Consider the following 27981-nt stretch of genomic DNA (forward strand, 5'->3'; position numbering starts at 1 on the left):
ACTTGCCCCAAATATTAAATAATAGCCAATGACTGGTTGACACAGGGCATATTCACATTTCAAAGACACTATGGGTTTTCCTCAGAGAACAGAATTTGGCTAAATCTCCACATGACAGATAAAGAGTGGGCTGTGGGGACTCGGGCACATCAACGTCTGCATCCACAGAACAACAGGGTGCTTTGTCCTGGCAGGAGCAGTATAGATACATCACATACAGCGAAACAATGCTTACCAGGCAACAAATTCCTGTTGATCAGCCACAATTCCAACTCCTTTGATCGTAAACCAAGACTCAATATATATATATCCAATTCGGTACACAAAGAGCTCTTAACAGTCTTGGGTCTTGGGGACTTTAGAGGCTGGGTTATGGGGGTGGGAGTGACAAAGTAGTTCTGGAGAGTGCATGGGCAGGAGGAGGGAGCAGTGACAGCATCCTGGAGGGTGGCTGGGAGCATATGAAGGAGGGGTGTTGGCATTGTGAGCAGCAGCTGTTGAGAGGAAAGCACTCCTGGCTGGGTGGAAGGCAAATGTTTGGGCTATAGGGCACCTGCCCGCAGAGGGGATTCACGAAGTTGAAGATGATATACTTCCCCTGTAGGAAAAGAAGAGAGAGAAGGTCACTGGGAAGCCACTGGAATTAGGACCAGAAGGCTTTGGTGTCTTTGGCTCAAGGGATTTAAACCCTTTGGACCAACACAGTAGGCCTTTCTTGATGCCCTTGCTCTCCTGGGTGCTGGTTTCCAGGCTGGGCTGCTATTTTAAGACTCTGTTCAGCTGCTGGAAGTCTTCCCTGTGTCCCCCAGCCACCCCAGGTTTTCTGACTCAGAACACCCTTTCCCTCTGGTATTGGACTTGATGTTCCCTGTTGGACTGGGGGCCTGGGAAGGAAGGAAGAGGCCTTGCAGCTCCAGTGTTTCCCAGGCTTTCTGTGGGAGTATGTGATGAAGGGATAAGCCTTCATCTCAGCCCTCAGGCCAGGATCCAGGTCCTCCAAAGTCAGGGAGTGTAGGGGTACCTTCCCATGGGTGATGGGAAGATGGCAGCAGAACCCATCGGTCTCTTGGTGTGGGAAGAGAATGATACTGCTCAGCATTCTGAATGTCCATCTACCCAGCCAGACAGTGAGTATTCATTGAATGTGACCAGGGAAGTCCTCACTACAGATACTGGGGACCACAACATTCTCTAGGCACTGGGCCCAGTCTTTGAAAAGGGTGTGATCACGGGGAAGCCCAGGGAATGATTCCCAGGCAAGCCTGGATGTGTGTCAGCACACATCCAGTGTGTCTCCTCGGCAGGGTCCCCACTCCCAGGCATGCCCAGGAATCCTAATGCTCACCTGGCCACCAGGGAGAGTCATGCTTGCCTGAACCAAGCAAATGACTAATGCAGCCCTCACTATAGATACTGGGGACACCACGTCCTCCAGGCACCTGGCCCAGTCTGAGGTTCTGATCATGGGGAAGCTTAGGCACATGATTCCCAGGCAAGCCAGGAGCATGCTCTTCATGGGCCCTAATTCTGAGCCCTGCATTGGTTTTGGAGAAACCATTATGGTTTCATGAGTGCTGACCTGATGGGGGGCAGGGCAGTGAGAAGGGTGGAGGCAGGCCCTGGGGTTCAAGTCCAGCTCTGCCCCTCCCAGGTTCTGTGACCTGGGGCAAGTTGCTTGATTTCTCTGTGCCTTGGTCCCTCCTTGGTAAAACTGGCATATTAGTAGTACCTGCACGTACAGTTACTGGCAGGATTGAATGTGAAATTATGGAAAGTTCTTAGACTGGCAGCTGGCATAGGAGGAACTCTGTAACAATTAGCCATCACAACTATTAAATTCCAAGGGGAACACCTGTAACATGCAGGCTTCTCCCCATTGTCACAGGCAGTGGCACGTGGAGGGACTCTACTAGCTGGCAAAAGCACGCAATGTTGGCCAACAACATGGGGGTGTCACCATGCCCTCCAGCATTCCTGGCACATGAGGGAGCCTCCCAGGAGAGTCTCAGAGGATGAGGGTGTGGATCCAGCAGACAGGTTGGGGAGCTCGGTGGGGAGGGATGATGGCTGGGGGTCAGGAGAACTTGCTGGCCTGCCTCCTTCTCCAGCCTCTTTCACTTAAGCTTGGAGGCACTGGGTAACACTCTCCCCAAGAAAGCTTCTTGTCCTTCTGATGGGGACCAACAAGGAAATGCAGGCGCCCCACCCAGAATCCACACGGGAGGCTCATGAGCACCGCGTCTCCTCGTCTGGGGCATCCTCCCGGAAGATGCCTGGACAGGGCTCTCTGACCCATAGTCCCTGAGCTCAGCTGCCAAGGGCAAAGAGAAAAGGGCGCTGCCCAGGGAACATCCCTGTGCCCCTGCTTACCGCGTTCCTGGGCTGACACCACATCAATGGGATCTGGTTGCAGCTTTGCACAAAGTCACACAAGGTGTCCAGTTTGCCCTGAAAAGCAGATGTGGCTGTGAGGAAGCTCCAGGGCCTGGCCGTCACCTCCAGAGGGGTAGAGGCCCCTCTGCCTGAGATGGCTCCAGAGGGCTCTGTCCCCAGGAACACACCGAGGCCACCCTGTAGTCTCCGCCTGGGGCAGGGGCCTGGTGGCCTTGTGTGTTTCAGGGCAGGCAGTGTCACTGTAGGTCACAGATTGTTTTGCAACCTGAAATGAGTCTGTATTTCTGGTGTAGGAGGAGAAGGCAGGGGCTACTTTGAGAGGAAGGGTCCAAGGTGGGGGACATGTGGGGTCGCAAGGAGAGGTCTTGCAGGGGAACGTGATGTGGGCATCAGGGAGCTGGGCAGGAGCTGGGAGAAGAGGACAAGGGCCTGCACTGGGGCACACCAGGAGCAGATGGGGACGAGGGCTGATCCCGGGGCTGCTGGGGAGACAGGAAGGGAGGACACCGGCAAGAGGCCCTGGACCCAGGGGCAAGTGGCCTCCCGACTTCAGGACCTGCAGTTCAGGCCTCTCTGGGCCCTACTGAGGGGGCAGGTGGGGCTGTGCCTTGTGAGCAGGAACAAGCCCCAGGCCATGACCTTTGCCCTGTCTGGAGGCAGTTTGGCTTCTTTGAGCCCCCAGGCTGTCTGCAGGCTGTCCTGTTGCCATCTGGGGCTCCTTGCAGGGTCAACAGGGAGACAGCTGGACTAGGACTAACATGCCCGGGCCCTGGTATAGAATGGTTCCAACAGGTGCATCACCTCAGATGCAGGACCAGGAGGAGGGCAGAGCCCACGAAGGAAGATTATGGGGTCCTTCCTTCCTCAGCCAGGGCTGCCTGGGGCCTCCCCACCCTGTCTTCATGCCCCCCTGCAGGGCTGGGAGCTCCCACCCAGGGTGCGGCCCTAGCACTTTCTGTGAGGATATTTCCTCACAGCCTCCTCCTCCATGAGGCCCTTGTCCCCATGTCAGTGTGTCCAAGGACAACGTAGTTAGCTTAGTCCCTCACTCTGCTGAGCTGACTCATGGAACAAACTTTGCTCAGAATTTTCCTTAAACGATTCTTTTTCTGACCTGTGGGAGACTGTTTGTGATTGAGCTTGTGTTTGACTCCTCTGCCTGGTGGCCAGGAAAATGGAAGCCATTGTTGGAGCCGCTGACGACCTCAGACAGCCTGGGACTGGCCGGCTGTGGCCAGCCACCAACATCTGAAAACCTGGGCCCCTTCCAAGCCTGGTGCCGGGCTCCAAGTGGTGTTGGTGATGGCAAGAGCCCTCACAGTCTTTGCCCTCTCCTGGGGCCCGGGATTGGGATGGCCTCTGCAGTTTTTCCCGTGCCCAGGGATCGATGTAGTGCCCACAAAGCTCATCTCCACCCAAGCCACGGTTCATGTGGGGCCATGGACTGGCTGCCCTCCCTTGTCCCTCAGCCCCACCTAAAGGCCCTTCTCACCTCTATCCGTCTTATAGTGTCTTCCTGGTACATACAAGAAGGGACAATCACCGGGGTACGTGTCTGTATACATGTCTCTGGCTTCTAGGAAGAGAAAGCACATTTTGCTGTTTTGTCTGGGAGCTTCTGGTGCAGACATATAACATCTGTTGCTCCCGCACCTCTTAGTGGCCATTCAGCAATGGTGCATTGGGAGATTTTAAGGACACATCAGTAGCATCCTACACTATGGCAGTGTCCCACATGGTAAAGACCAGGAAATACAATTTATTTGTAAATATGACCTTTTCCCCAAAGGCTAACAAAGTCTCTCCCGTCCCTTTGGTCCCAGGGTCTGCCTTTGGTGGAAAATCTGGTCTTAGGGCTGTGCAGTGGACAGGAGGGCTGTCAGGGTGGGAGCATTTGCAGGGGCCTGGGCTGCATTCATTTGCCCCTGGCAGATCCAGCCTCCTCAGGCAACAGTGCCATCAGTCAGTACAGTGCTGGCTGGTGGGGTCTTTTTCCTACCCAAACCCAGGCCCGGTCCCCTTCCTCTGACATAGTGTCCTGCTATAACTACTTCCTCTGGATCTCTTTTAGGCTTCTACCCTGAGGATCCACAGACAGCTCACCGGCCCTGGCTCCTTGTGCTCATCTGGGCCGGGCCTGCCTCACAGCTCAATGCCAAGTAACACTCTCCTTCAACCTCCCCAGCCTGTAGTCACTAAAATATAATTGTGGCCAAACCTCTTGCCCTGGTGGGTGACAGGGATGGAGATCAACAAAATGCAGCCCAACATACATCAGAGCCTGGGCAGGGACCAAGTTCTGAAAGCGAAGGCTCCTTTTCTGAAAGTTCACCTGTGTACTATAAATAGTCCTTTGGAAATTGATAAAAATTTTAAAAGGCACTAATATTTCAATGAGGATCACAGCACTTGCTAAACAGGTTATCTCAAGTTACTAATTTGGTGGCAAAGGCCCTGGATCAGGCTGTGGCGCACACTTGGGAAAGGTGTTTTGAGTCCTAAGGCCTCCTGAGGCCCCTCCCTGCCACTCCATCACCCTCTTTTTTCGGCCAGCTCTCTCTGCCCAGGTAGGTGGCAGGCAGTGGGGCAGGGGGTAGAAATGTCCCACAGGCAGGTTTTGTGAAGGTCTTTGTGGTTCCCTTTTGTGAAGGTCTGTGTGGGCACTGGGCACGCTGACATGAGGACAAAAATCAGGACTTACCATTACTATCTTCTGCACTGGTAGCTCCTTGCAGGGCTAGAATGTTAAAGAGACATGAACATAGGCTGGAGGAGCATGAAGGGCACGGGCTCAGCCATGCAGACGGAAGGGGACCCTACTCAGCAGCAGTGGGACAGAACGTGGGCTTTGGGTGTCAGTCTGCGAGCCCACTGTCTATGGGATGTGGCCAACCGGCTCCAGCATCCCAAGGCTCAGGCTCCTGGGTTATCAAAGGGATATCGGACCTCCCTGGCGGTGGACAGGGAGACAGCCAGACTAGGGTGCCTGGTCCCTGGCGGAGGTGTCCACGCAGTAGTTTTCATTAGGAGCCCTTCCATGACATGAAGACAAGACAACACATCCAATTCCCTTCCTCCTCTCCCCTCACCTCCCACAGCCCGCAGCCTTCCCTAGTCCCCACTCTGTGCTGACAGCCCCCACTCCCACTTTCTGTCCTCACAGCTCCCCCTCCACAGCAATCCGGCCTGCTTCTGTCTTGCTGCTTTGCTCTGTCCTTTCCCACCTCTGTGGTTTCCTCTTCCTTCACCCAGCTCTGTCCCATGTCCTTGCAAACCCAGCAGCCAGTACGTCTGCCCTTCTCCCTCCCCGGGGGCCAGTGTCTCTCCTTTGCTAGGGCCCTGATGCCACAGCCTATGAGGCTGACATTTTACCCACCACCCCCAGGTACCAATACCAGAGCAGACACCAGACTGTGAGCTCCTGTGTGCAAGATGGTGGCAGCTCCTTTCCCATCCCTGTGTGCCAAGTATGGGGCCCATCATGTCCTGGCCCTTAGTAATGACTGAGGAAGGAAGGAGGGATGCACTGGTTGTGTGCAGAAATCTGTACTGGTTTCCAAGGCTCGGTTGCCCCAGAGGTTAGGAATCATCCCTTCCAGCAGATTCTCTTTTGTGGGCCCCAGTACCTCCTATGGGACCTGCTTTCCTCTCTCAGCAGCAGAGGCCTCTTCTGGTGCTTGATCTACCTGAGTTCTCCAGAAGCCTGGCTGCTGTGATGCCTCCCTTGTCACTAGGTACTGGGGTGACTTCTCCCCAGAGGACAGGGCAACTCATAGGCCTCTTCTGGAAACAAGCATGAAGCAGGGGGTCCCTGAGATGCAAGCTGAGTCTCTGCCCAGGAATGGTAGACACAGCCTGTGCCTGTGTTTGCTCATGTGATGAACTGGGAGCTGATGGAAACCTGCCCACTGGCAAGATCATGGGGTGAGTGGGGCTTGGTTACCTTGTGGCCTGGGGACAGTTTGTGTCATAGGGCCGTGTGGATCACTCACAGGGGTCACTCACCTTCCTGCAGCAACAGAGACAGCAGATCACCACCACGATAATGATCAGGGTTGGGACGAACAATGGGAATAGGTAGTCAAGGGTAGGCTTTTCTGTGACAGCCATGGGTGCTGGTGCCTCCTGTGTGACAACTGTGGGCACTGTTGTCTTCTGTGTGACAACTGTGGGCACTGTTGTCTTCTGTGTGCCAACTGTGGGGACTGAAGTCTCCTCCTTTGGGGCATCTGTGGGCTCCGATGTACTGCTCTGCAAAAAGCACAAAAGTCAGAGTCCTGGGTGGGTCTGGATGGCCCTCACTGGGTGCCTCCCCCCAGCACCTTACACTACACCTGCACATCGCGTGTTCCCACTCACCTCAGATTTCCCCACCTCCAGGGAGCACTGAAGGCCTGGAGGACAAGACTGCACTCAAAGAGCCGCTGTGGAGCCCTGGGCCACAGAGCCCACCACTGGCTTCGTTCCGAGGCTCTGGCCCAGAGCCCAGACGAGGACTGGAATCCCCATGTGTGACATGCCAGCCCTCACTGTACGCCTCAGCCGCACGCGGTGCAGTCCTGCCCTAAACCAAATGCTCGGCTTTCCCTGAGGCAGGGGAGCTACAGGGGACAGAGTCTGTGCCCAGGAGGGGGAAGCAGGGTGGGGGCCCATGAACTCAGGCTCCTCCTGAGTTCTTTCCTAAATGTGCCTGCTGAGGGCGGCCTGTCAGTTAGGCTCCTGAGGGACAAATGGCTGAGTGTGGTCTGCTGGTCGGTGAGTGCCTGTCCTGGCACAAGTGAACTCACAGTTGGAGGACTGTTCATGCTGCTGGAACCCTCCCAGCTGGGACTGGACACTAGGCTGGTTGCAATCAGGCACGGGCATCGCTCCTCCCAGGCAGCCCTCTTCCTGTGCCTAACGTGCTCTGTCGCCCATGTCATGCTGCCCCGCCCCAGGTGCCCGGGTGACGTGGAGCTCCGAGAAGTGGGCACCTGGGAGCAGCACCCTCTTTCCCACGTGCCCGTCCCTGAGCTGAGTCCCAGGTCCTCCCCACAGCCCTGTCAGCTTCCCACCAAGTGCCGGAGAGCAAGGTCCAGCAGAGGTCAGAGAGTTAGCGGAGACGGATGGCTGAGGAGCATGAGAAAGCAGCAGAGGCAGAGGGGAGGCTGCTGCCCTCTGCAAAATGACAGGGGTGTTCCTCAAGCGGGCTTGGGCTCGCGGGCAGTGATGGGCGTGTGTGGGTTCAGCTGTGTCAGCAGCTGCTGAAACACCCTGATTGCACAGGGCCACAGTGGGTCCCGCCCTCCAGATCCCCTGTGTCTGGGGCCCCGGTTTGGAGCACCCCGCTGCCCCAGAGGTCCTGGACTCGGGCTCCTAACACTTGCCTCCAAGCCTCTCCCACTTGCCCAGCTGGAATGCAGGATGGAGCCCCGAGCTCCCCACCGCTATTCTTGGGCCAGCGGAGGTGGCAAGGGGCAAGGCGGGGTGGCAGAGCCCCAGCACCATTTCTGGACTCTGCTTAGAGCTCTAACCATTCCCTTTCCTTTGCCTTCAGGGACACCTGGTTCCCAGAGAGAGACGGCAGAGGTTTTGCAGCACCTGCTGGACAGGAAGCTACATGGCAGGTGCTCTTGTGGAAGCGCTCCCAGGGCACCTCACAAGCCCGATGTGCGGATGGTTTGCCGATGAAGGGCTGAGGGCCCCAAGCTGGCTGTGAGAAGTCGTCCCAGCTGCCTGTCTGCATAAGCTACTTTCTCAGGCCCTCCAGCATGTGTCCTCTTTCCGTGCCCCCCCCCCCCCCCCCGCCAACTATCTTCTCCTCCAATGCCAGTGCTCTTGACAGTCCCAGGATGGAGGATGCCGCCCCACCGTGGCACTCACACAATTCAGGCTGGTTACTTTCATGCTCTCCTCAATGAAGGTGACGCCATTGTTCAGGCTGTATTGAACGATGACCACCCTAAAGCACAGAAAGGTCATGTCGTGTGTACTACCCTGCAGACGTTTTGTTCTTGCACTTGGCTCAAACCACGGCCTACAGCTGTCCTCATTGTAAAGTCTCTGATAAGCAGGCTTTTGGTCCATCATTGAGCATACAGCATGGATAAGAGGTCAACCTCATCCCAAGCCCTACAAGGTCAACCTCTGCAGTGAAGGCTGACCAGGCATGAGGAACCCTGCATGGGTCAGATGCCATCGTGGCCATAGGCTAAGTTTCCAAGGAGGTCGGCTTGGTGTCACCATCCTGACCCTTCTCTATTTACAAAGTTTTGGCTTAGCCCTGATAGGCTGCATGTAGCAAAGGCACCACCCTTGGGAACATCAGTTCTCATATTCTGCCCTTCTCAGCAGAGACTGGGCCACAGCAGAACCCTGAGCATCTCAGGGGAGGACCAATAAGAGTAGTTATGAAGGATGCCCTGAGCCCTCTGAAACAGACATGTAGTGTCACAGCAGAAGTAGCATCCCACATTCTGCATAGCACATGGTGACAAAAACTTCCCACTGGTCCCTGACCTGAGGTACTTACTGTCCAGGCTCCTTAAATACATGTCCTGGGCAAGCTAAAGATTCATCGTCCTTAAGTAGAGGTTTTTTATCTAGGAGAAAACCACAAGAGAATAATGTCAATGAGCATGCCCATCCATCCATCTCCCCTCAGCTGGCCCCTGGCAAGCAGACTAACACTGGAAGATGCCAGCTTCTCTTTGCTGCCTTCCTCTGAGCCCCTGCCATGCACCAGGCCCTGTGCAATGCCTGGCTGGAATGGAAAAGGTTGAGTCCCTGCTCTCAAGGGCCCTACATTTGAGGGATGGGAGGGAGACAATGAAATAACAAAGAAGAAAATAAATGTGGAGAGGGACACTTCTTGAGACCACAATAAACAACAGAAGGCACAGTGAATAGAGGGGAAGGGACAGCTGCTTAGGAATGTGGGGCCTGTCCTGTCCCTAAGAGACACCATTTCCCTTAAGGGACTGAAACATTTACCGTGTAATGTTGTGATGTCTGGAGGTAGCTCTGGGTTTACCAGATGGCCCTGCAGTAAGACATCACGGCACACAATCTCATCAGGTCCAATGAATGCACTGGGGGGGCTCAGCGGGAGATAGTCCTACTGTACCACGCTGCTCTCTGGGGAGGATCACACCCATCTCAGCGTGAGGGCACATCTACGTACCCAACATGTGCTTCTACTGGCCACTCACCCATCATGGAGGAATACCTGATGCCTGAGTATTTCCTTAGATTATAGGCTTACATAGGGGACGTGGTTTAGCTCGACTGTCATATTGACTTCATCTTGCAGTAGAGGAAAAAGAAGCTGAGAATAGAACCCTCATTTGGTCAAGGTCAGACAAGTAATGTGTGCTTGTGCCAGGATTCCTGGGCCTGGGCCTGGCAGCTGGCATCCTGTCTCAATCCCAGATGCACATTCTCCTGTGAAGCTCCCAGTGTACCTGGCCCAGGGCTGCCTGTGTTTCTCGCCAGCAGACTCAATGGATTCGGGTCCTTGTCTCTCAAGGCCAGTGAGAGCTGAGCCAAGGGAGGGGGAATACAGCTCTGGGGCACACCCAGCACACCACAGCCATTCCTGGCAAGGGTTAAAGCCCTGCTAGGAGAGGGAGGCTCTTGTGGTTGATGACTTCCCAGCTTTGAGGTATAGGTCACCAGGCTTCCCAGCCAGGTCTCTCCTTCTACTTGTCCATGCTGATCTATCCTCACAGGACCAACAGTGAATGGCCAGCAAGGGCTTTAAAGGCCTGGCTGGCTGAGGGGAAGTCAGCCTATTGTAGGGAGTTTGTCACTTAGAGGCACCAAGGTGGCTACTTACGGAGGATATTGCCGACATCCAACTTATATCTGCAAACAATTTCATCCATCGTGTGTTGATGTAAGTCAGTATCATAAAATCTCATATCATATTCTTCTGCAAAGTCAATATCCAAAGATCTGTGTGAGGGAGGGATGAGGGCTGTCTTTCCTCTGATTGGCTACTAATAGCAGGTCACCCAAAAACTGCATTTCCAAGGACTCCTCATAAGGAAGCAACTACGTCAAAACCAAGATGTGTGACCCGTGTGGTCAGATCCTCACCTGATTTCACTGAGGGTCCACTATGAGTGCTGAGGGGGCTTGAGCACTCAGGGTCCCCTCACCTCCACCCTTGATCTTTGGAGCCCATTAAGGCATTCAGCCTCATCTCCTGCATAGGGGCAATGCCAGCCCTGGGTTTCTTACCCCGAAATGTCCAAATACTCTCTGAAGGGTGCAGGAGGTCCCCTCCATGGGGTCTACCATATACATGAGAGAAGAGCTAGGATAACAAGGCTGAAAACAGCCCTGTCCCATGCCGGAGCTGGTTGTCCAGGCCTGGGTGCCTTATGACTTCCTGATGCATGGAGTTTCCTCCTCCCAGTCTTTCTGTTTGCCTATCACAGGCTGAAGGCCCAGGAGCCGGGATGGGACTCAGGTGAGGCAGGCAAAGAGCCCAGGACTCTGTACAGAAGAATCCCCCATATAAAGATAAGTTCTGTCTTAGCTGTGGTTCTGGAAGTCTCACATGATTGCTTTTCCCCTGCCTTTGCCTGAGGCTTCATGGACTACAGACAACCCGCCCAGGATTCAGGAAGCACTTACTCTCTCAGTGTGGAAACACTGATATGTGAGGTGCAAGTCTAGGCCCTAGACCTTTACCAGGGTGCTGAGGCTTCCCTAGTGCTTCCCAGACCCTGAAGTAAACACCAGGAGACAGAGAGGACAGATGGTAGACAGGATCCCAAAGGATTCGGCCAGGATAACATGCAGGTCTTCAGCTGCAAGCCCAAAGTCATTAGCCTCCACTGCTGCACATGTCCAAGACTGGATCATTCCAGTCCCTGAAGCTTGATTAGCCTTAGGTTGATGAACTAATGGAACAATTTCTCAAAATTCCAGGGCAACCTTGGATATGGCTATCCTGATTTCTCCTGCTTCAGGTCTTCTTGCAGCTCCCACTGATTGAGGCAACATTTACAAATTCTGCTTTAAAGAAAATAGATTCTTGCCCTGTAGCTGAGCAAGTCCTGCTGATATGGTATGTTAGTCTTTCAAGTGTTTCCCCAAAATTGAAGTCAACATTGAAAGTCTACATATTGTCCCTAAAAATCCATATTACTAGCTTTTATGGAAAATGGGAGCACCTGGCATCAGCGGGTTCATATTTCTACATGTCAACCATTGGCTTGAACATGGGCCACCGTTTTGTTCACAAGGGAGCAGTTTGCCATGGCCAGCAGACCACCACTCCAGAACCAATCACACTGCAGTGAATCATCCTTTGTTTGGCCTGAGCCCATCCTAATGTGCATGGAACCTGCCTGGCACCTAAAGGCTCCTGCTGGCAGTGGCCCTGCCCAAGGAAGCTCATGAGTCCTATAGAAGTGAGAAGAGAGCTCTGAGGTTTTGATAGAGGGCAGGTAGGGCCAGCTGATGGCCCTGTGCTAAAAAAATATGCATGTTGTCCATCTAGGCAGGCTTGATGTCCTTAAGGAATATGTTCTCTCTAACCAAGCTTCAGGGACTGGAATGATCCAGTCTTGGACATGTGCAGCAGTGGAAGCTAATGACTTTGGGCTTGCAGCTGTGTAAACTGTGGTATACAGTAACCAATACCACAATTGTGTCAGGTTGCCTTCTCACTGTTCACACTTCATAAGGACCCTTCCCATCATGACACAGGGCTCTATGATTGGCCTGGAAGGAGCAGTTTGCCTTGTCTCCTGCAAACCCTTTCACCAGCCAGCTACGAGCACCCTCAGCAGAGCTGCTGGCCCTCAGTCTCAAGGAAGTGTCATCTGCAATTTACATTCCAGGATTTTTTGTTGCAAAGAAGCATTTCCTTGTAAGACAGAACTGTAAATTGATAGCCCACATTATAATTAGATACAGGCAGAGAAGGGAAAAGTCAGCTGGCTGCATGTGGACAGATCAGGCTCCAGAGGAGGCAAAAGGCAAGTAGAGCCTTTCTTCCACAAGCACACAGGCAGGAGGAACCCTAAGTGGGCAAATCTGTGCCAGGCCCAAGCCATGTAACACCGGTGTTCATCCAAAATGACACTCCTCACTAACTGAGCATATACTATGGGCCAATCTACACTTTCCTTAACCTCCAACACCCATGAGTTAGGCATACCTATCCAAGCTTACAGAGAGGGAAACTGAGGCTAAGAGAGGGCAGATGGCCTCTCCCAGACCCCTGGCAGGTACAAGGCCAGGATCTGACATCTAGAGCTTAATCCAGGCCACTTCTGCCCCCCTCTGTTCTTGTCTTAGTTCCAAGCAGCTATCACACCATTGCTCAGGATGTAGGGCAGCCACTGAGGATAGGGCTGCTTGACAGCCTGGAACCTTGCAGTGTCTGCACTACTCGGGAAACTTGCACACTGTCCATACGTCTGTGACCCCCTTCCCACCATGTACGCCCTGCAGCTCTTCAGGCCCTGCTTAGTCATTACTTCTCCTCTACAGCAGTGCCCTCTGTGTCCCCAGGCACTACTGCTCTCAGAAAACGTCACTATGGAAAGTCTCGGTAAGTGGAAGGCAGGGTGATGGTGTCAGACTTTCGAGCAGAAGGGACATGGAGTTAAAGGATTTTGCTTTGAAGCCAAGGACAGATGAACACTGGCTTTCAGGGAGCTGTGTTTCCCAGGTAGAGTCCCACTGTGCACCCGCTCTCGGGTGGCACAGGGACCATCCAGTCCCTGGCAGGGAGACCAATCCTTCCTTATGAGAGCTTTCTTTCTGGAGGAAGAGTTCTACACCAGGCCTCCTGGGCTCCAGAGAGAGGAGATGGGAAGGCAGGCAGCCCACTGACAAGGTCAGGAGGAAGCCAAGCAGTGAGGAAGGACAACCAACCAACCATGAGACTGACAAGGGCACCGGGTGGAAGTGACCTGCCCTGGGAGGGTCAGGCTCTGGGACACCACCTGCTGCTCAGCACCAGCTCTTTGGGAGAAATTCAACTCTACTGACCAACGTTTAAGCTGTGTGTCCTCTTGATGCCACAATTCTACTTCTGGAATTGATCCGGGGAATCCTGACCCATGCCCACAGAGAGGTGAGCCTCAGGGTGTGCACAGCCTGCTGTAGCCACAATATCGACCAGGGGAGACTAATGAAAGAAATTTCCTCCATCCGTGTAATGGAGTATGTGCAGATAGCTGGAAAATGTTATGAACTGCATGATCCCATTAATGTAAAAATACCTTGAAAAGCATATATAAATAGCTATTCGCATCTATATGATCAATTATATATGGTAGCTATTTCTGGGAGGCAGTAATAGTAGAAAAAGGGGAACCTCATTGTAGAGGGACAGTAGCTATCCAAGCTGGTGGCAATGGTGTCTTTGCACTGCTTTTGCCTTCTGGGTCCTATTGCCCCACAGTCTGCTTTGCCTTCTGCACACAGTGAGTCTCCTGGCCACCCTGCAGGACCTGTCCACCAGCTCTCAGAGAAAATCCCGCCTCTGCCCTGTGTCCTACTATGTGCCACCACTGATGTGCCATGGTTGTTGGGCTCTGTAGACACTTGCTCTGGGCCAGCCACACACAGGAAAAAGAATGAGAAGGTGCCACCTCCAGCTGTCCTCCCAGACACAAATATCGAAGTATATCCAGCAAACATACAGGAGTGATGATTCTCCAAACCACTGTGCCCAGAGTACCTGGCCAAACAGAATGTTTAAATACAATGTTCATATTACATGAGTCTACTGAGAAGAGATTTTAAAGGACTAAACAGCCTATGGAGGAAAAACTGAGAAGAATTGCCTTCAGGGGTTGGGGACAAGGATTGGCTGGCAAGTGATCTGAGGGGATTTTCCAGGGACAATGGTAAATTCTGTCTTCCTGGAGTGTGCATTTTTCAGAAGTTGTCAAAAAATACACTGAAGTTTGCTGCAATTTAAGGAAAGCTCTTAAGAAATATTAGTATAAATAGGGCCACCTGGATGGCTCAGTCAGTTAAGCATCTGACTTTGGCTCGGGTCATGATCTCGCAGTCTGTGAGTTCGAGCCCCATGTCAGGCTCTGTGCTGACAACTCAGAGCCTGGAGCCTGCTTCAGATTCTGTGTCTCCCTCTCTCTGCCCCTACCCCACTCATGCTCTGTTTCTCTTGCTCTCAAAAATAAATAAAACTTAAAAAAAGAAATATTTGTGTAAATAAAGATATGCAGACTGATGGGTTTTGGAAGTGAGGTAGCCTGATGTCTGTAATTGACTTGAAACACATAAAAAAATAAGATGCAATGTGTGTGTGTGTGTGTGTGTGTGTGTGTAAGAGAGAGAGGGAGAGAGACAAAGCACACTGGATAAACAATAAAGAAAAATGGTGAGATATTAAACAGTAACTGCAAAATCCAGGTAGTATAGACAGAGGTGTTCATTGTACAGTTGTTTCCACTTTGCTGTAGGTTTGAAAGCTTCCTTCATAAAAGGTTGGTAACACATCAAAGAACTGAATGAGAAGAATCAACCGTGACACAGCCAAGCAGAAGTCATGGCACATTCAAGGTGAGAAGCGACTAATGAGAAGGACAGACCAAGGGCTGTGGGAATCCAGAGGGGCCAGTGAACCAAGAAAGGAACAAGGATGAACCTCCTGTGAGTGTGGCGTCAAAGGATGGATGGGCTGGACCCTGTAAAATATGGGGAAGTAGGGTCTTGTAGGAAGCCTAGTGACACCCCCAGCTTGAGAGCTGAGGGAAGACCTGACTGGCCCTGCTGTGGGGCTAGGGGCCTCAGACTTCCAGGCCAGGCTGGGGTTAGGGAAGGGGCTTTCTCAGTGCCCTGAGGTCCTGTGCAGAGGATGGCCTGGAGCACAGGCCTAGAGGCAGGAAGGCCAGCAGAGGCCTCTCTGCCTCATCCTGGAGAGCACCCTGAGAGACTGAAGAGGTCAGGAGTCTCGTGCTCATGCCCTGTCTGCTTCCCAAGGCACCCTGACCCACTGATTTATTTCAAATGACAGCCTGATGAAATGGCTCTTTCTGTTTCATTTGGGGTCCAGGTTCCTGCCTTGAGCTTTGCCTCCAAGTGACTGTCATGTCGTGTGGCAGCTTTCGTCAAGAGGGCGACAATCTTAAAGGTCAGAGCAGGAAATGCTGAGTTGAGCTGTCAGCGGGTGTGTGGCAGGCACCTGTAACCCTGGCCAGGCCGCCATGGGGGATGGACAACGACTGATGTTTGCACCTGCAGTTTGACATGCTGCTCAGACGCCATGACCTGCGTGTGTGCAGGGGACATAATCAGAGGAATGAAGCTGTCAGGTCGGCTGCACGGCAGGGTGCTTTAAAGCAGAAGCAGGGCAAGAGCCTACTTGTGTGGGAGTCTCCTGCCCGCCTCCAACCTCTCACTGCGAGTTGGTTAAGACAGGAAGAGTCGGAGAGCTGCTGCCAACAGCTGGCTCAACGGGAGACGCTTTCGTACTGGTGACTTTATGCCCTCCCCCCCCCGCCCCCCCCCGTCCATGAGCTCAGCCTTGGGGTGGAGGCGTCAAGGATGGTGGGACTATTAGTACCACTACTATTGGTTAGGGCTTCCCAGCTTCTAGATCCTGTGCCGGTCCTTGTAAGATCGCCCGGCCTTACGTCTTACGAGAGATGTGCTAGTGGGTGTTGTTGGAGACGAAAGGGGAGCTCACAGATGTTTGGTAATTTGCTCCAGGTTGCAGCAGAGCCAGATCTGAACACAGCTGTGTCTCACCCCATGGTCTACTGCACGATAGCCTTACAGTTAAGAGCACGGAGGCCGACCGGGTCTCTGGGTCTGCGTTTGGCCGGATCCAGCTGTGTGTGCTGTTACCAGGGGAGTAAGTGTGCTCATCCACCCTCCTCAGTACCAGTCTCCATGATGAGACATATAAGCCTGTACACACAGAGCTCATCGCAGGGAGGGGGCTTCTATCACAAAAGTCACTGCACAGGATGTCCTCACCAGACGGACTCAGGGACCTTTGTAGGGGGGGAGAGGGCACGCTTGTGAAGTTCCAGATGTCGGGGAGAGGCGTTCCCCATAGAACAAGGTGTGTTTAGTTGTATTTGTGTGGATACCTTTTGTCTGACTATGATGCCTGCCATTGAACTGTATCTAATTCTTTTATTTTATTTTTTTCAAATTTTTATTTAAGTTCTAGTTAATATACATTGCAATATGGGTTTCAGGAGTAGAAATCAGTGATTCATCACTTACAGATAACACCAAGTGTCCTCATAACAACTGCCCTCCTTAATACCCATGACCCATTTAGCCCATCCCCTGCTTACCTCCCCTATCAAGCCTTAGTGTGTTCTCTATAGTTAAGAGTCTTTTGTGGTTTGCTTTCCTTTCTTTCATCTCACTTTCCATATGGTCATCTGTTTTCTTTCTTAAGTTCCACATAAAATGAAATCATGTTATTTTCTTTTCTGACTGAGGTATTTCACTTATCATAATACACTGTATCTCCATGGCAAGAGATACACTGTATCTCTTTGCAAATGGCAAGATTTCATTCTTTTTTATGGCTGAGTAATATTCCCTTGTGTATATATAGGGCATCTTCTTTAACTATTTATCAGTCCATGGACATTTGGGCTTTCCATAATTTGGCTATTGTTGATAATGCTGCTATGAACATCAGGGTGCATGTACCCCTTCAAATCTGTATTATTGTAATTTTGGGGTATATACCTAGTAGTGAAGTTGCTGGTCATAGGGTAGTTCTGTTGTTAAATTTTTAGGGAACCTCCATACTGTTCTTCAGAGTGGCTGCACCAGTTTGCATTCCCACAAACACTGTAAGAGGGTTCCCCTTTCTCCACATCCTCACCAACACCTGTTGTTTCTTGTGTTGTTAATTTTAGCCATTCTGACAGGTGTGAGGTGGTATTTGTTTTTGTATTTGATTTTGTTTTGATTTGTTTTTTGATTTTTTTTGATTTGTATTTTCTGTGATGATGAGTGATGTTGAGCATCATTTCATGTGTCTGTTAGCCATCTGTATGTCTTCTTTGGAAAAATATCTGTTTATGTCTTCTGCCCATTTCTTCACCGGATTATTTGTTTTTTTGGGTGTTGAGTCTGATAAATTTTTTTTATAGATTTTGGAAACTAACCCTTTATCTGATATGTCATTTGCAAATATCTTCTCCCATTCAGTAGGCTGCCTTTTAGTTTTGTTGATTGTTTCCTTCGCTGTGCAGAAGCTTTTTATCTTGATGAAGTCCCAATAGTTCATTTTTCCTTTTGTTCCTCTTGCCTTCGGAGACACATCTAGTAAAACGTTGCTATAGGAAAATCAAACAGGTTGCTGCATGTGTTCTCCTCTAGGGTTTTGATGGTTTCCTGTTTCACATTTAGGTATTTTATCCATTTTGAATTTATTTTTATATATGGTGTAAGAAAGTGGTCCAGTTTCATTCTTCTGCATGTCACTGTCCAGTTTTCCTGACACTAATTGTTGAAAAGACCGTCTTTTTTCCATTGGATATTCTTTGCTGCCTTGTTAAAGATTAGTTGACCGTATAGTTGTGATTGCATTTCTGGATTTTACATTCTGTTGCACTATCTATGTGACTGTTTTTATTCCAGTACCACATTGTCTTGATGACTACAGCTTTGTAATATAGCTTGAAGTCCGGAATTGTGATGCCTCCAGCTGTTTTTCTTTTTCAGGATTTCCTTGGCTATCTGGGGTCTTTTTTGGTTCTATGCAAATTTTAGGATTGTTTGTTCTAGCTCTGTGAAAAATGCTGCTGGTATTTTGATAGGGATTGCATTAAATGAGGAGATTGCTCTGGGTAATATAGACATTTAACAATGTTTGTTCTTCCAATCCATGAGCATGGAATATTTTTCCATTTATTTGTGTCCTCTTCAATTTCTTTCATAAGTGTTCTATAGTTTTCAGAGTTAGAAATTTTACCTCTTGTTAGGTTTACTCCTAAGTATCTTATTGTTTTTGGTGCAATTGTAAATGGGATTGAATCCGTGATTTCTTTTTCTGTTGCTTCACTATTGGAGTATAGAAATGCAATGAATTTCTGTACATTGATTTTATATCCTGCCACTTTGCTGAAATCATGTATTTGTTCTAGCAATTTTTTGGTGAAGCCTTTAGGATTTTCTACATAGAGTATAATGTCTGAAAATAGTATGGGTCTGTTCAAATTTTCGATTTCTTCCTGTTTCACTTTGGTAGTTTGTGAGTTTCTAGGAATTTATCCATTTCTTCCAGATTGCCCAGTTTGTTGGCATATAATTTTTCATAATAATCTCTTATAATTGTATCTGTGGTATTGGTTGTGATCTCTCCTTTTTCATTTGTGATTTTGTTTAATTGGGTCCTTTCTCTTCTCTTTTTGATAAATCTGGCTTGGGTTTACAAATTTTATTAACTCTTTCAATGAACCACCTCTTAGTTTTGTTAATCTGTTCTATTATTTTTGTTTGTTTGTTTCTCTATTATTTATTTCCTCTCTAGTTTTTATCATTTCCCTTCTTCTGCTGGCTTTATGCTTTATTTGCTGTTCCTATTCTAGCTCCTTTAGGTGTAAAGTTTGGTTGTGTATTTAGGACTTTTCTTGCTTCTTACGGTATAGCTGTTTTGCAATATACTTCCCTTTGGGACCACTTTTGCTGCATCCCAAAGGTTTTGTAGTGCTGTGCTTTCATTTTTATTTGCTTCCATGTACTTTTTAATTTCTTCTTCAATTTTATGGTTAACCCATTCATTCTTTAGTAGAAGGTTCTTTAACCTCCATGTATTTGTGGTCTTCCCCAATTTTTTCTTGTGGTTGACTTCAAGTTTCATAGCATTGTCGTTTGAATATATGCATGGTATGATCTAAATCTTTTTGTACTTGTTGAGGGCTGATTTGTGACCCAGTATGTGATGCATTCTGGAGGATGTTTTTGTGCATTCAACAATGTGTATTCTAATGCTTTAGGATGAAATCTTCTAAATATATCTGTTAAGTCCATCTGTTCCAGTGTGTCATTTAAAGCCATTGTTTTCTTGTTGATTTTCTGCTTAGATGATCTGTCCCTTGCTGTAGTTGGGGTGTTAAAGTCCCTACTATTATTGTATTATTGTCAATGAGTTTGTTTGTTATTAATTGATTTACATATTTGGGTTCCTCCAAGTTGAGGGCATATATAATTGTTAGATCTTCTTGATGGATTATGATATAGTGCCCTTCTTCATCTCTTTTTACATTCTTTGGTTTAAAATCTAGTTCATATGGGTAGACAAAAGGACCACGGAAGAGGGTAGGAAGGGTGGAGAGGCGGTGCATGCTACACAGACTGGTGGGAGGGAGCCAGGGCGGTGGAGGGGCAGCCCGCCCAGAAAGGCAGAGCCCCCGACGTCTGGCTAACAAAAGCAGAGGGGCCGGACTCTGTGAGTTCTAACAGCCAGAGGGACTTAACATCTGGAATGTTAAAAGTCAGCAGCTCTGCTCTTGGAGAGCGAGGAGGGCAAGAGGACACCAGGAGGGAGAGTTGTTGAGACCCGGAAGACAGAGCTCAGCTTGGCAGGGGAACAAAGGCTCTGGCAAACGCCATCTCCCTCTCCCATCCCCCAGCTGAAATTCCAAAGGGAACCAGTCCCCATCACCAAAGTTGCTTGTACCATGCAAATGCCCAAAGCTGTGCTTCTGTGGAGCCATCCCTCTGACAGGGCTGCCTCCCTCCCTGTGCTGCAGGGCCCCTCCTACAGGGGACCACTGATGGTAAAGTGAGCTAAGCCTGTCCCTCCTACCCCTTTGCACCTTGCGGATCCAGCCCGGCTAATATGCCAGATCCCATCAAAGCAGCACCACAAGCCTGGCAGTGTGCAAGTAGCCCAGACAGGGGCCACACCACTCCACAGTGAGTCCTGCCCCTGGGACAGGGGAAGATAAGGTACACACCAGTCTGACTGTGGCCCCAGTGGTGGGCTGGGGGCAGATACTGGGTCTGACTGCAGCCCCACCCACCATCACAAGTTACTCCTGACAGCACAGGGGAAGTGCTCTGCAGTTTGGAGCCACTACAGGGACTACCCAAAATGATGAAACGTTAAAATTTTCCTCAAAAGAAACATCAGGAAGTAGCGACAGCTAATGAATTGGTCAAAAACGATTTAAGCAATATAACGGAACAAGAATTTAGAATAATTGTCACAAAATTAATTGCTGGGCTTGAAAAAAGCATAGAGGACAGCAGAGAATCTATTGCTACAGAGATCAAGGGACTAAGAAATAGTCATGAGGAGCTAAAAAATGCTATAAATGAGGTGCAAAATAAAATGCAGGCAGCCATAACATGGACTGAAGAGGCAGAGGAGAGAACAGGTGAATTAGAAGATAAAATTATGGAAAAAGAGGAAGCTGAGAAAAAGAGAGAGAAAAAAATCCAGGAGTATGAGGGGAGAATTAGAGAACTAAGTGATGCAATCAAACGGAACAATACGCATATCATAGGAATTCCAGAAGAAGAAAAGAGAGAGAAAGGGGCTGAAGGTGTACTTGAACAAATCATAGCTGAGAACTTCCCTGATCTGGGGAAGGAAAAAGGCACTGAAATCCAAGAGGCACAGAGAACTCCCTTCAGACGTAACTTGAATCGATCTTCTGCACGACATATCATAGTGAAACTGGCAAAATACAAGGATAAAGAGAGAATTCTGAAAGCAGCTAGGGATAGACAGACTCTAACTTACAAAGGGAGACCCATAAGAGTAGTGGCAGACCTATCTACTAAAACTTGGCAGGCCATAAATAAATGGCAGGAAATCTTCAATGTGATGAACCAAAAAAATATGCAGCTGACAATCCTTTATCCAGCAAGTCTGTCATTCAGAATAGAAGGAGAGATAAAGGTTTTCCCAAACAAACAAAAACTGAAGGAATTCATCACCACTAAACTAGCCCTACAAGAGATCCTCAGGGGGATTCTGAGAGTGAAATGTTGCAAGGACCACAAAGTACCAGAGACATCACTACAAGCATGAAACCTACAGACATCATAGTGACTCTAAATCCATATCTTTCAATAATAACACTGAATGTAAATGGACTAAAGTCTCCAACCAAAATACATAGGGTATCAGAATGGTTAAAAAAACAAGACCACATCTATTTGCTGTCTACAAGAGACTCATTTTAGACCTGAGGACACCTTCAGATTGAAAGTGAGGGGATGGAGACCTATCTATCATGCTACTGGAAGTCAAAAGAAAGCTGGAGTAGCCATACTTATATCAGACAAACTAGACTTTAAACTAAAGGCTGTAACAAGAGATGAAGAAGGGCACTATATAATAATTACAGGGTCTATCCATCAGGAATAGCTAACAATTATAAATGTCTATGTGCCGAATATGGAAGCCCCCAAATATATAAAACAATGAATCACAAACATAAGCAAATAAGAACGTGGTAATTGCAGGGGACTTTAATACAGGGGACTTACAACAATGGATAGATCATCTAGACACAGGATCAATAAAGAAACAAGGGCCCTGAACGATACATTGGATCAGATGGACTTGACAGATATATTTAGAACTCTGCCTCCCAAAGCAACAGAATATACTTTCTTCTCAAGTGCACATGGAACATTCTCCAAGATAGATCACATACTGGGTCACAAAACAGCCCTTCATAAGTATACAAGAATTGAGATCATACCATGCATACTTTCAGACCACAATGCTATGAAACTTGAAATCAACCACAGGGAAAAGTCTGGAAAACCTCCAAAAGCATGGAGGTTAAAGAACACCCTACTAAAGAATGAATGCATCAACCAGGCAATTAGAGAAAAAATTTAAAAATATATGGAAACAAATGAAAATGAAAATACAACAATCCAAATGCTTTGGGATGCAGCGAAGGCAGTCCTGAGTGGAAAATACACTGCAATCCAGGCCTATCTCAAGAAACCAGAAAAATCCCAAATACAAAATCTAACAGCACACCTAAAGGAAATAGAAGCAGAACAGTAAAAACACCCCAAACCCAGCAGAAGAAGATAAATAATAAAGATCAGAGCAGAAATAAACAATATAGAATCTAAAAAAAACTGTAGAGCACATCAATGAAATTAAGAATTGTTTTTTTGAAAAAAGAAACAAAATTGATAAACCTCTAGCCAGGCTTCTCAAGAAGAAAAGGGAGATGACCTAAATAGATAAAATTGTGAATGAAAATGGAATTATTACAACCAATCCCTCAGAAATACAAGCAATTATCAGGGAATACTATGAAAAATTATATGCCAACAAACTGGACAACCTGGAAGAAATGGACAAATTCCTAAGCACCCACACACTTCCAAAACTCAAATAGAAAGAAATAGAAAACTTGAACAGACCCATAACCAGCAAAGAAATTGAATCAGTTGTCAAAAATCTCCCAACAAATAAGAGTCCAGCACCAGATGGCTTCCCTGGGGAATTCTACCAGACATTTAAAGCAGAGATAATACCTATCCTTCTCAAGCTGTTCCAAAAAATAGAAAGGGAAGGAAAACTTCCAGACTCATTCTATGAAGCCAGCATTACTTTGATTCCTAAACCAGACAGAGACCCAGCAAAAAAAGAGAACTACAGGTCAATATCCCTGATGAATATGAAGTAAAAATTCTCAATAAGATACTAGCAAATCGAATTCAACAGCAGATAAAAAAAATTATTCACCACGATCAACTGGGATTCATTCCTGGGCTGCAGGGCTGGTTCAACATTCGCAAATCAATCAATGTGGTACATCACATTAATAAAAGAAAAGATAAGAACCATATGATCCTCCCTATCAATGCAGAAAAAGCATTTGACAAAATTCAGCATCCTTTCTTAATAAAAACCCTCAAGAAAGTCGGGATAGAAGGAACATACTTAAACATCATAAAAGCCATTTATGAAAAGCCCACAGCTAATATCATCCTCAATGGGGAAAAACTGAGAGCTTTCCCCCTGAGACCAGGAACACGACAGGGATGTCCACTCTCACTGCTATTGTTTAACATAGTGTTGGAAGTTCTAGCATCAGCAATCAGACGACAAAAGGAAATCAAAGGCATCTAAATTGGCAAAGATGAAGTCAAGCGTTCACTTTTTGCAGATGACATGGAAAATCCGATAGACTCCACCAAAAGTCTGCTAGAACTGATACATGAATTAAGCAAAGTCGCATGATACAAAATTAATGTACAGAAATCAGTTGCATTCTTATACACTAATAATGAAGCAACAGAAAGACAAATAAAGAAACTGATCCCATTCACAACTGCACCAAGAATCATAAAATACCTAGGAATAAACCTAATCAAAGATGTAAAAGATATGTAGGCTGAAAACTATAGAAAGCTTATGAAGGAAATTGAAGAAGATACAAAGAAATGGAAAAACATTCCATGCTCATGGACTGGAAGAATAAATATTGTTAAAATGTCAATACTGCCCAAAGCTATATACACATTTAATGCAATCCCAATCAAAATTGCACCAGCATTCTTCTCAAAGCTAGAACAAGCAATCCTAAAATTTGTATGGAACCAGAAAAGACCCCGAATAGCCAAAGTAATATTGAAGAAGAAGACCAAAGCGGGAGGCATCATAATCCCAGACTTCAGACACCACTACAAAGCTGTAATCATCAAGACAGGATGGTATTGGCACAAACAGACACATAGACAAATGGAATAGAATAAAGACTCCAGAATTGGATCCACAAAAGTATGGCCAACTAATCTTTGACAAAGCAGGAAAGAATATCCAATGGAAAAAAAGACAGTCTCTTTAACAAATGGTGCTGGGAGAACTGGACAGCAATATGCAGAAGAATTAAACTATACCACTTTCTCACACCATTCACAAAAATAAACTCAAAATGGATAAAGGACCTGAATGTGAGACAGGAAACCATCAAAACCCTAGAGGAGAAAGCAGGAAAAGACCTCTCTGACCTCAGCCGTAGCAATTTCTTACTTGACACATCTCTAAAGGCAAGGGAATTAAAAGCAAAAATGAACTACTGGGACCTTATCAAGATAAAAAGCTTCTGCACTGCAAAGGAAACAATCAACAGAACTAAAAGGTATCCAACGGAATGGGAAAGTATTTGCAAATGACATATCAGACAAAGGGCTAGTATCCAAAACCTATTAAGAACTCACCAAACTCCATACCCCAAAAACACGCAATCCAGTGAAGAAATGGGCAGAAAACATGAATAGACACTTCTCTAAAGAAGACATCCAGATGGCCAACAGGCACATGAAAAGATGCTCAATGTCGCTCCTCATCAGGGAAATACAAATCAAAACCACACTGAGATACCACCTCACACCAGTCAGGGTGGCTAAAATGAACAAATCAGGAGACTATATATGCTGGAGAGGATGTGGAGAAATGGGAACCCTCTTGCACTGTTGGTGGGAATGCAAACTGGTGCAGCTGCTCTGGAAAACAGTGTGGAGGTTCCTCAAAAAATTAAAAATAGACCTACCCTATGACCCAGCAATAGCACTGCTAGGAATTTGCCCAAGGGATACAGAGGTGCTGATGCATAGGGGCACTTGTACCCCAATGTTTACAGCAGCACTTTCAACAATAGCCAAATTATGGAAAGAGCCTAAATGTCCATCAACTGATGAATGGATAAAGAAATTGTGGTTTATACACACAATGGAATACTACTTGGCAATGAGAAAGAATGAAATATGGCCTTTTGTAGTAACATGGATGGAACTGGAGAGTGTTATGCTAAGTGAAATAAGTCCTACAGACAAAGATAGATACCATATGTTTTCACTCTTATGTGGATCCTGAGAAACTTAACAGAAGATCGTGGGGGAGGGGAAGGAAAAAAAAAGTTAGAGAGGGAGAGAGCCAAACCATAACAGACTCTTAAAAACTGAGAATAAACTGAGGGTTCACAGGGGGTGGGAGGGTGGGGAGGGTGGGTGATAGTCACTGAGGGCACCTGTTGGGATGAGCACTGGGTATTGTATGGAAACCAATTTGACAACAAATTTCATATTAAAAAAAATCTAGTTCATCTGATATAAGTATGGTACTCTGGCTTTTTTTTTTTTTTTTTGATCTCCAGTAGCATGACAGATTATTCTCCATCCCCTCACTTTCAATCTGGAGGTGTCTTTAGGTCTAAAATAAGTCTCTTGTAGGTAGCATATAGATGGGTGTTGTTTGTTTGTTTGATTGTTTGAATCTATTTGATACCCAGTGTCTTTTGATTGGAGCATTTAGTCCATTTACATTGAAGAGTGATTACTGATAGATATGAATTTAGTGCCATCATGTTACCTATAAAGTTGGTGTTTCTGGTGATGTCTTTTTTTCCTTTATACTCTTCGTTGCTTTTGCTCTTTCATTCCCACGCAAAGAGTCCCCTTTAGTATTTCTTGCAGAGCTGGTTTGGCGTTCATGAACTCCTTTAGTTTTTGTGTGGGAAACTCTTTATCTCTCCTATTCTGAATGACAGCCTGGTGGATAAAGTCATTTTGGCTGCATATTTTCCCCATTCAGCACAGTTTGTATATCATGCCACTACCTTCTATACTGTCAAGTTTCTGTGGACAGATGTGCCATGAACCTGATCTGTCTTCCCTTGTAGGTTAAGGACTTCTTTTCCCTTGCTGCTTTCAAGATTCTTTCCTTGTCTGTGTATTTTATGAATGATATGTCTAAGTGATGACTGGCTTTTGTTGAATTTCATGAGAATTCTCTGTGCCTCTTGGGTTTTGATGTCTGTTTCCTTCCCCAGATAAGGGAAGGTTTCAGTTAAATTTGCTCAAATAAACCTTTTTGCCCCCTTTCCCCTCTCTTCTTCTGGGATTCCTATGGTATGTTACTACACTTTAAGGTGTTGCTGAATTCCCTAAGTCCACATTCATGATCCAATACTTTTCTTCCCCTCTTCTTCTCAGCTTCATTATTTCCCATAATTTTATCTACTATATCACTGATTTGTTCCTCTATTTTGTCCATCCTCTGCATTGTACCCAGTCGGTTTTGCATCTTGGTTGCAGCATTTTTAATTTCAGCCTAACTAGATTTTAGTTCTTTTATTTCTGTAATAAGGGATTCTCTAGTGTCTTCTATGGTTTTCTTAAGCCAAGCTATTATCCATTGTGATTACTGTTTTAAATTCTGGTTCAGGAATCTTACTCATATCTGTTTTGATTAAATACCTGGCTGTGATTTCTTCCTGTTATTTCTTTTGGGATGAATACCCCCATCTTGTCATTTTTGTCTAGGTCACTGTTTTGTGTGTGTGTGTGTGTGTGTGTGTGTGTGTGTGTGTGTGTTAGGAAAGGCTGTTATATTCCTGCTCCTGAGAGTAATGGCTATAATAAGAAGGGGTTCTATACTGACTTGTGCCTGGTGCTTCAGGAAATGTTTCAGAGTGTGGACTCTACTGTTGTGTTTTGGCTGCTCCGTCCCTCAAGTCAGTCCTCTGCAGAGTTTTTCCTTGCTTACAGTACAGAGTGGTTGGACCTTGTCCACTATATGGAAAGTTTTAGGTGTGTTTTGGTCTGCTTGTTAAAAGAAGCTAGATCTTATTTCCTCTAGGCTGAAGCTTTGGAGCACTGTATATGATCACTGAACTTGGTGCATGCAGGGGGTTTGTTCCAGTCTTCTGGGGGAGGGGCCTGTTGTGCTGGTATTCAGAGTGACTTGTCCTTGTAAAGATGTATCTGCAGGTGCAGTGGGGCGGGGCTTGGTGTAAGTCGCTGCAGCCTCCGGTGGAGTTGATGTGCTGCTCACCGAAGTCTGTTTGTATTAATGTGCAGGCGGAAAATGGTGTCATCCCACTCTTTCATCCCTGGAGAGGGGAGTACACACCTGCCACTATTCAGGAAGCCATCACAGAAGAGCAAACAATCTCGACTCTTGTATCCCAGATTTATGTCAGAACGCTGCCTTCACCCTGTCTGTCTGAGCCGTCTGTCTGCCGGCAGCACAGTACTCCTGTGTTTTATCTCAGGCATGTGACTGGGTTTCAGAGCTCCAAATTTAGGGACCTGGTGTGGCATGGACCCACGCTGATCCTCTGGGGGAGAGTCTTGCTGTGCTATGGCTGGTATTTATTTGTGCCAGAAAAACAGTTGCATGACTGTGCAGTGGTTTGACGTTTATGGTAAAGCACAGAAAAAGCCATAACCAAGGTTTGCTGCCTTCAGCAAGTGTCTCTGTTCCTATTCTAGTGAGCAGGGCAGCATGTTGGTGCCCACCAGCTCTTTTTTTCCTGGGAAGCCATGCCACCTCTCCCAAATGCATTCCAAGAAGAGGAACTGTCTCCCTGTGTGTCTCGGGGGATCCTCAGACCACACTGCCCACTCCTGGGCTTCTGGTCTCCTTCCCCATAAGAGCACTACTAAGCCCACCAGGTACGACCCTGGCAATGGCGTGGACTTCTAAAACTTCAGCCTTTGAGCTCTGCTGCTTATAAAACCTTGTGGTAGTCAGTCCCTCTCCTTTTCCCAGTCCATGGTTTTGGGGAAGAGTTTCTCTTGTGCAATCCCCTGCACTCTGCTTTCTCTCTCTCTCTCTCTCTCTCCCCCTCCCCCCACTCTCTG

General features: G+C 47.6%; 1 protein-coding gene across 1 annotated transcript in view; it reads right to left on the reverse strand.

Moving 5' to 3' along the window:
* Positions 1-281: 281 nt before the first annotated feature.
* The window catches only part of LOC123576723 (anthrax toxin receptor-like), a 61770-nt gene continuing 34070 nt past the window's right edge, over positions 282-27981 (reverse strand). The window contains exons 10-17 of the mRNA XM_045437944.1: positions 10211-10306; positions 8906-8975; positions 8257-8335; positions 6400-6645; positions 5096-5131; positions 3887-3970; positions 2371-2448; positions 282-598 (exon numbers count right to left, since the gene is read on the reverse strand). Of these exons, the coding sequence (XP_045293900.1) occupies positions 371-598; positions 2371-2448; positions 3887-3970; positions 5096-5131; positions 6400-6645; positions 8257-8335; positions 8906-8975; positions 10211-10306 (917 nt within the window). The 3' untranslated portion in view covers positions 282-370. The remainder of the gene's footprint in view (positions 599-2370; positions 2449-3886; positions 3971-5095; positions 5132-6399; positions 6646-8256; positions 8336-8905; positions 8976-10210; positions 10307-27981) is intronic.

Source organism: Leopardus geoffroyi, chromosome D2 (genome assembly GCF_018350155.1).
Source record: "Leopardus geoffroyi isolate Oge1 chromosome D2, O.geoffroyi_Oge1_pat1.0, whole genome shotgun sequence".
Classification (NCBI taxonomy): Eukaryota; Metazoa; Chordata; class Mammalia; order Carnivora; family Felidae; genus Leopardus; species Leopardus geoffroyi.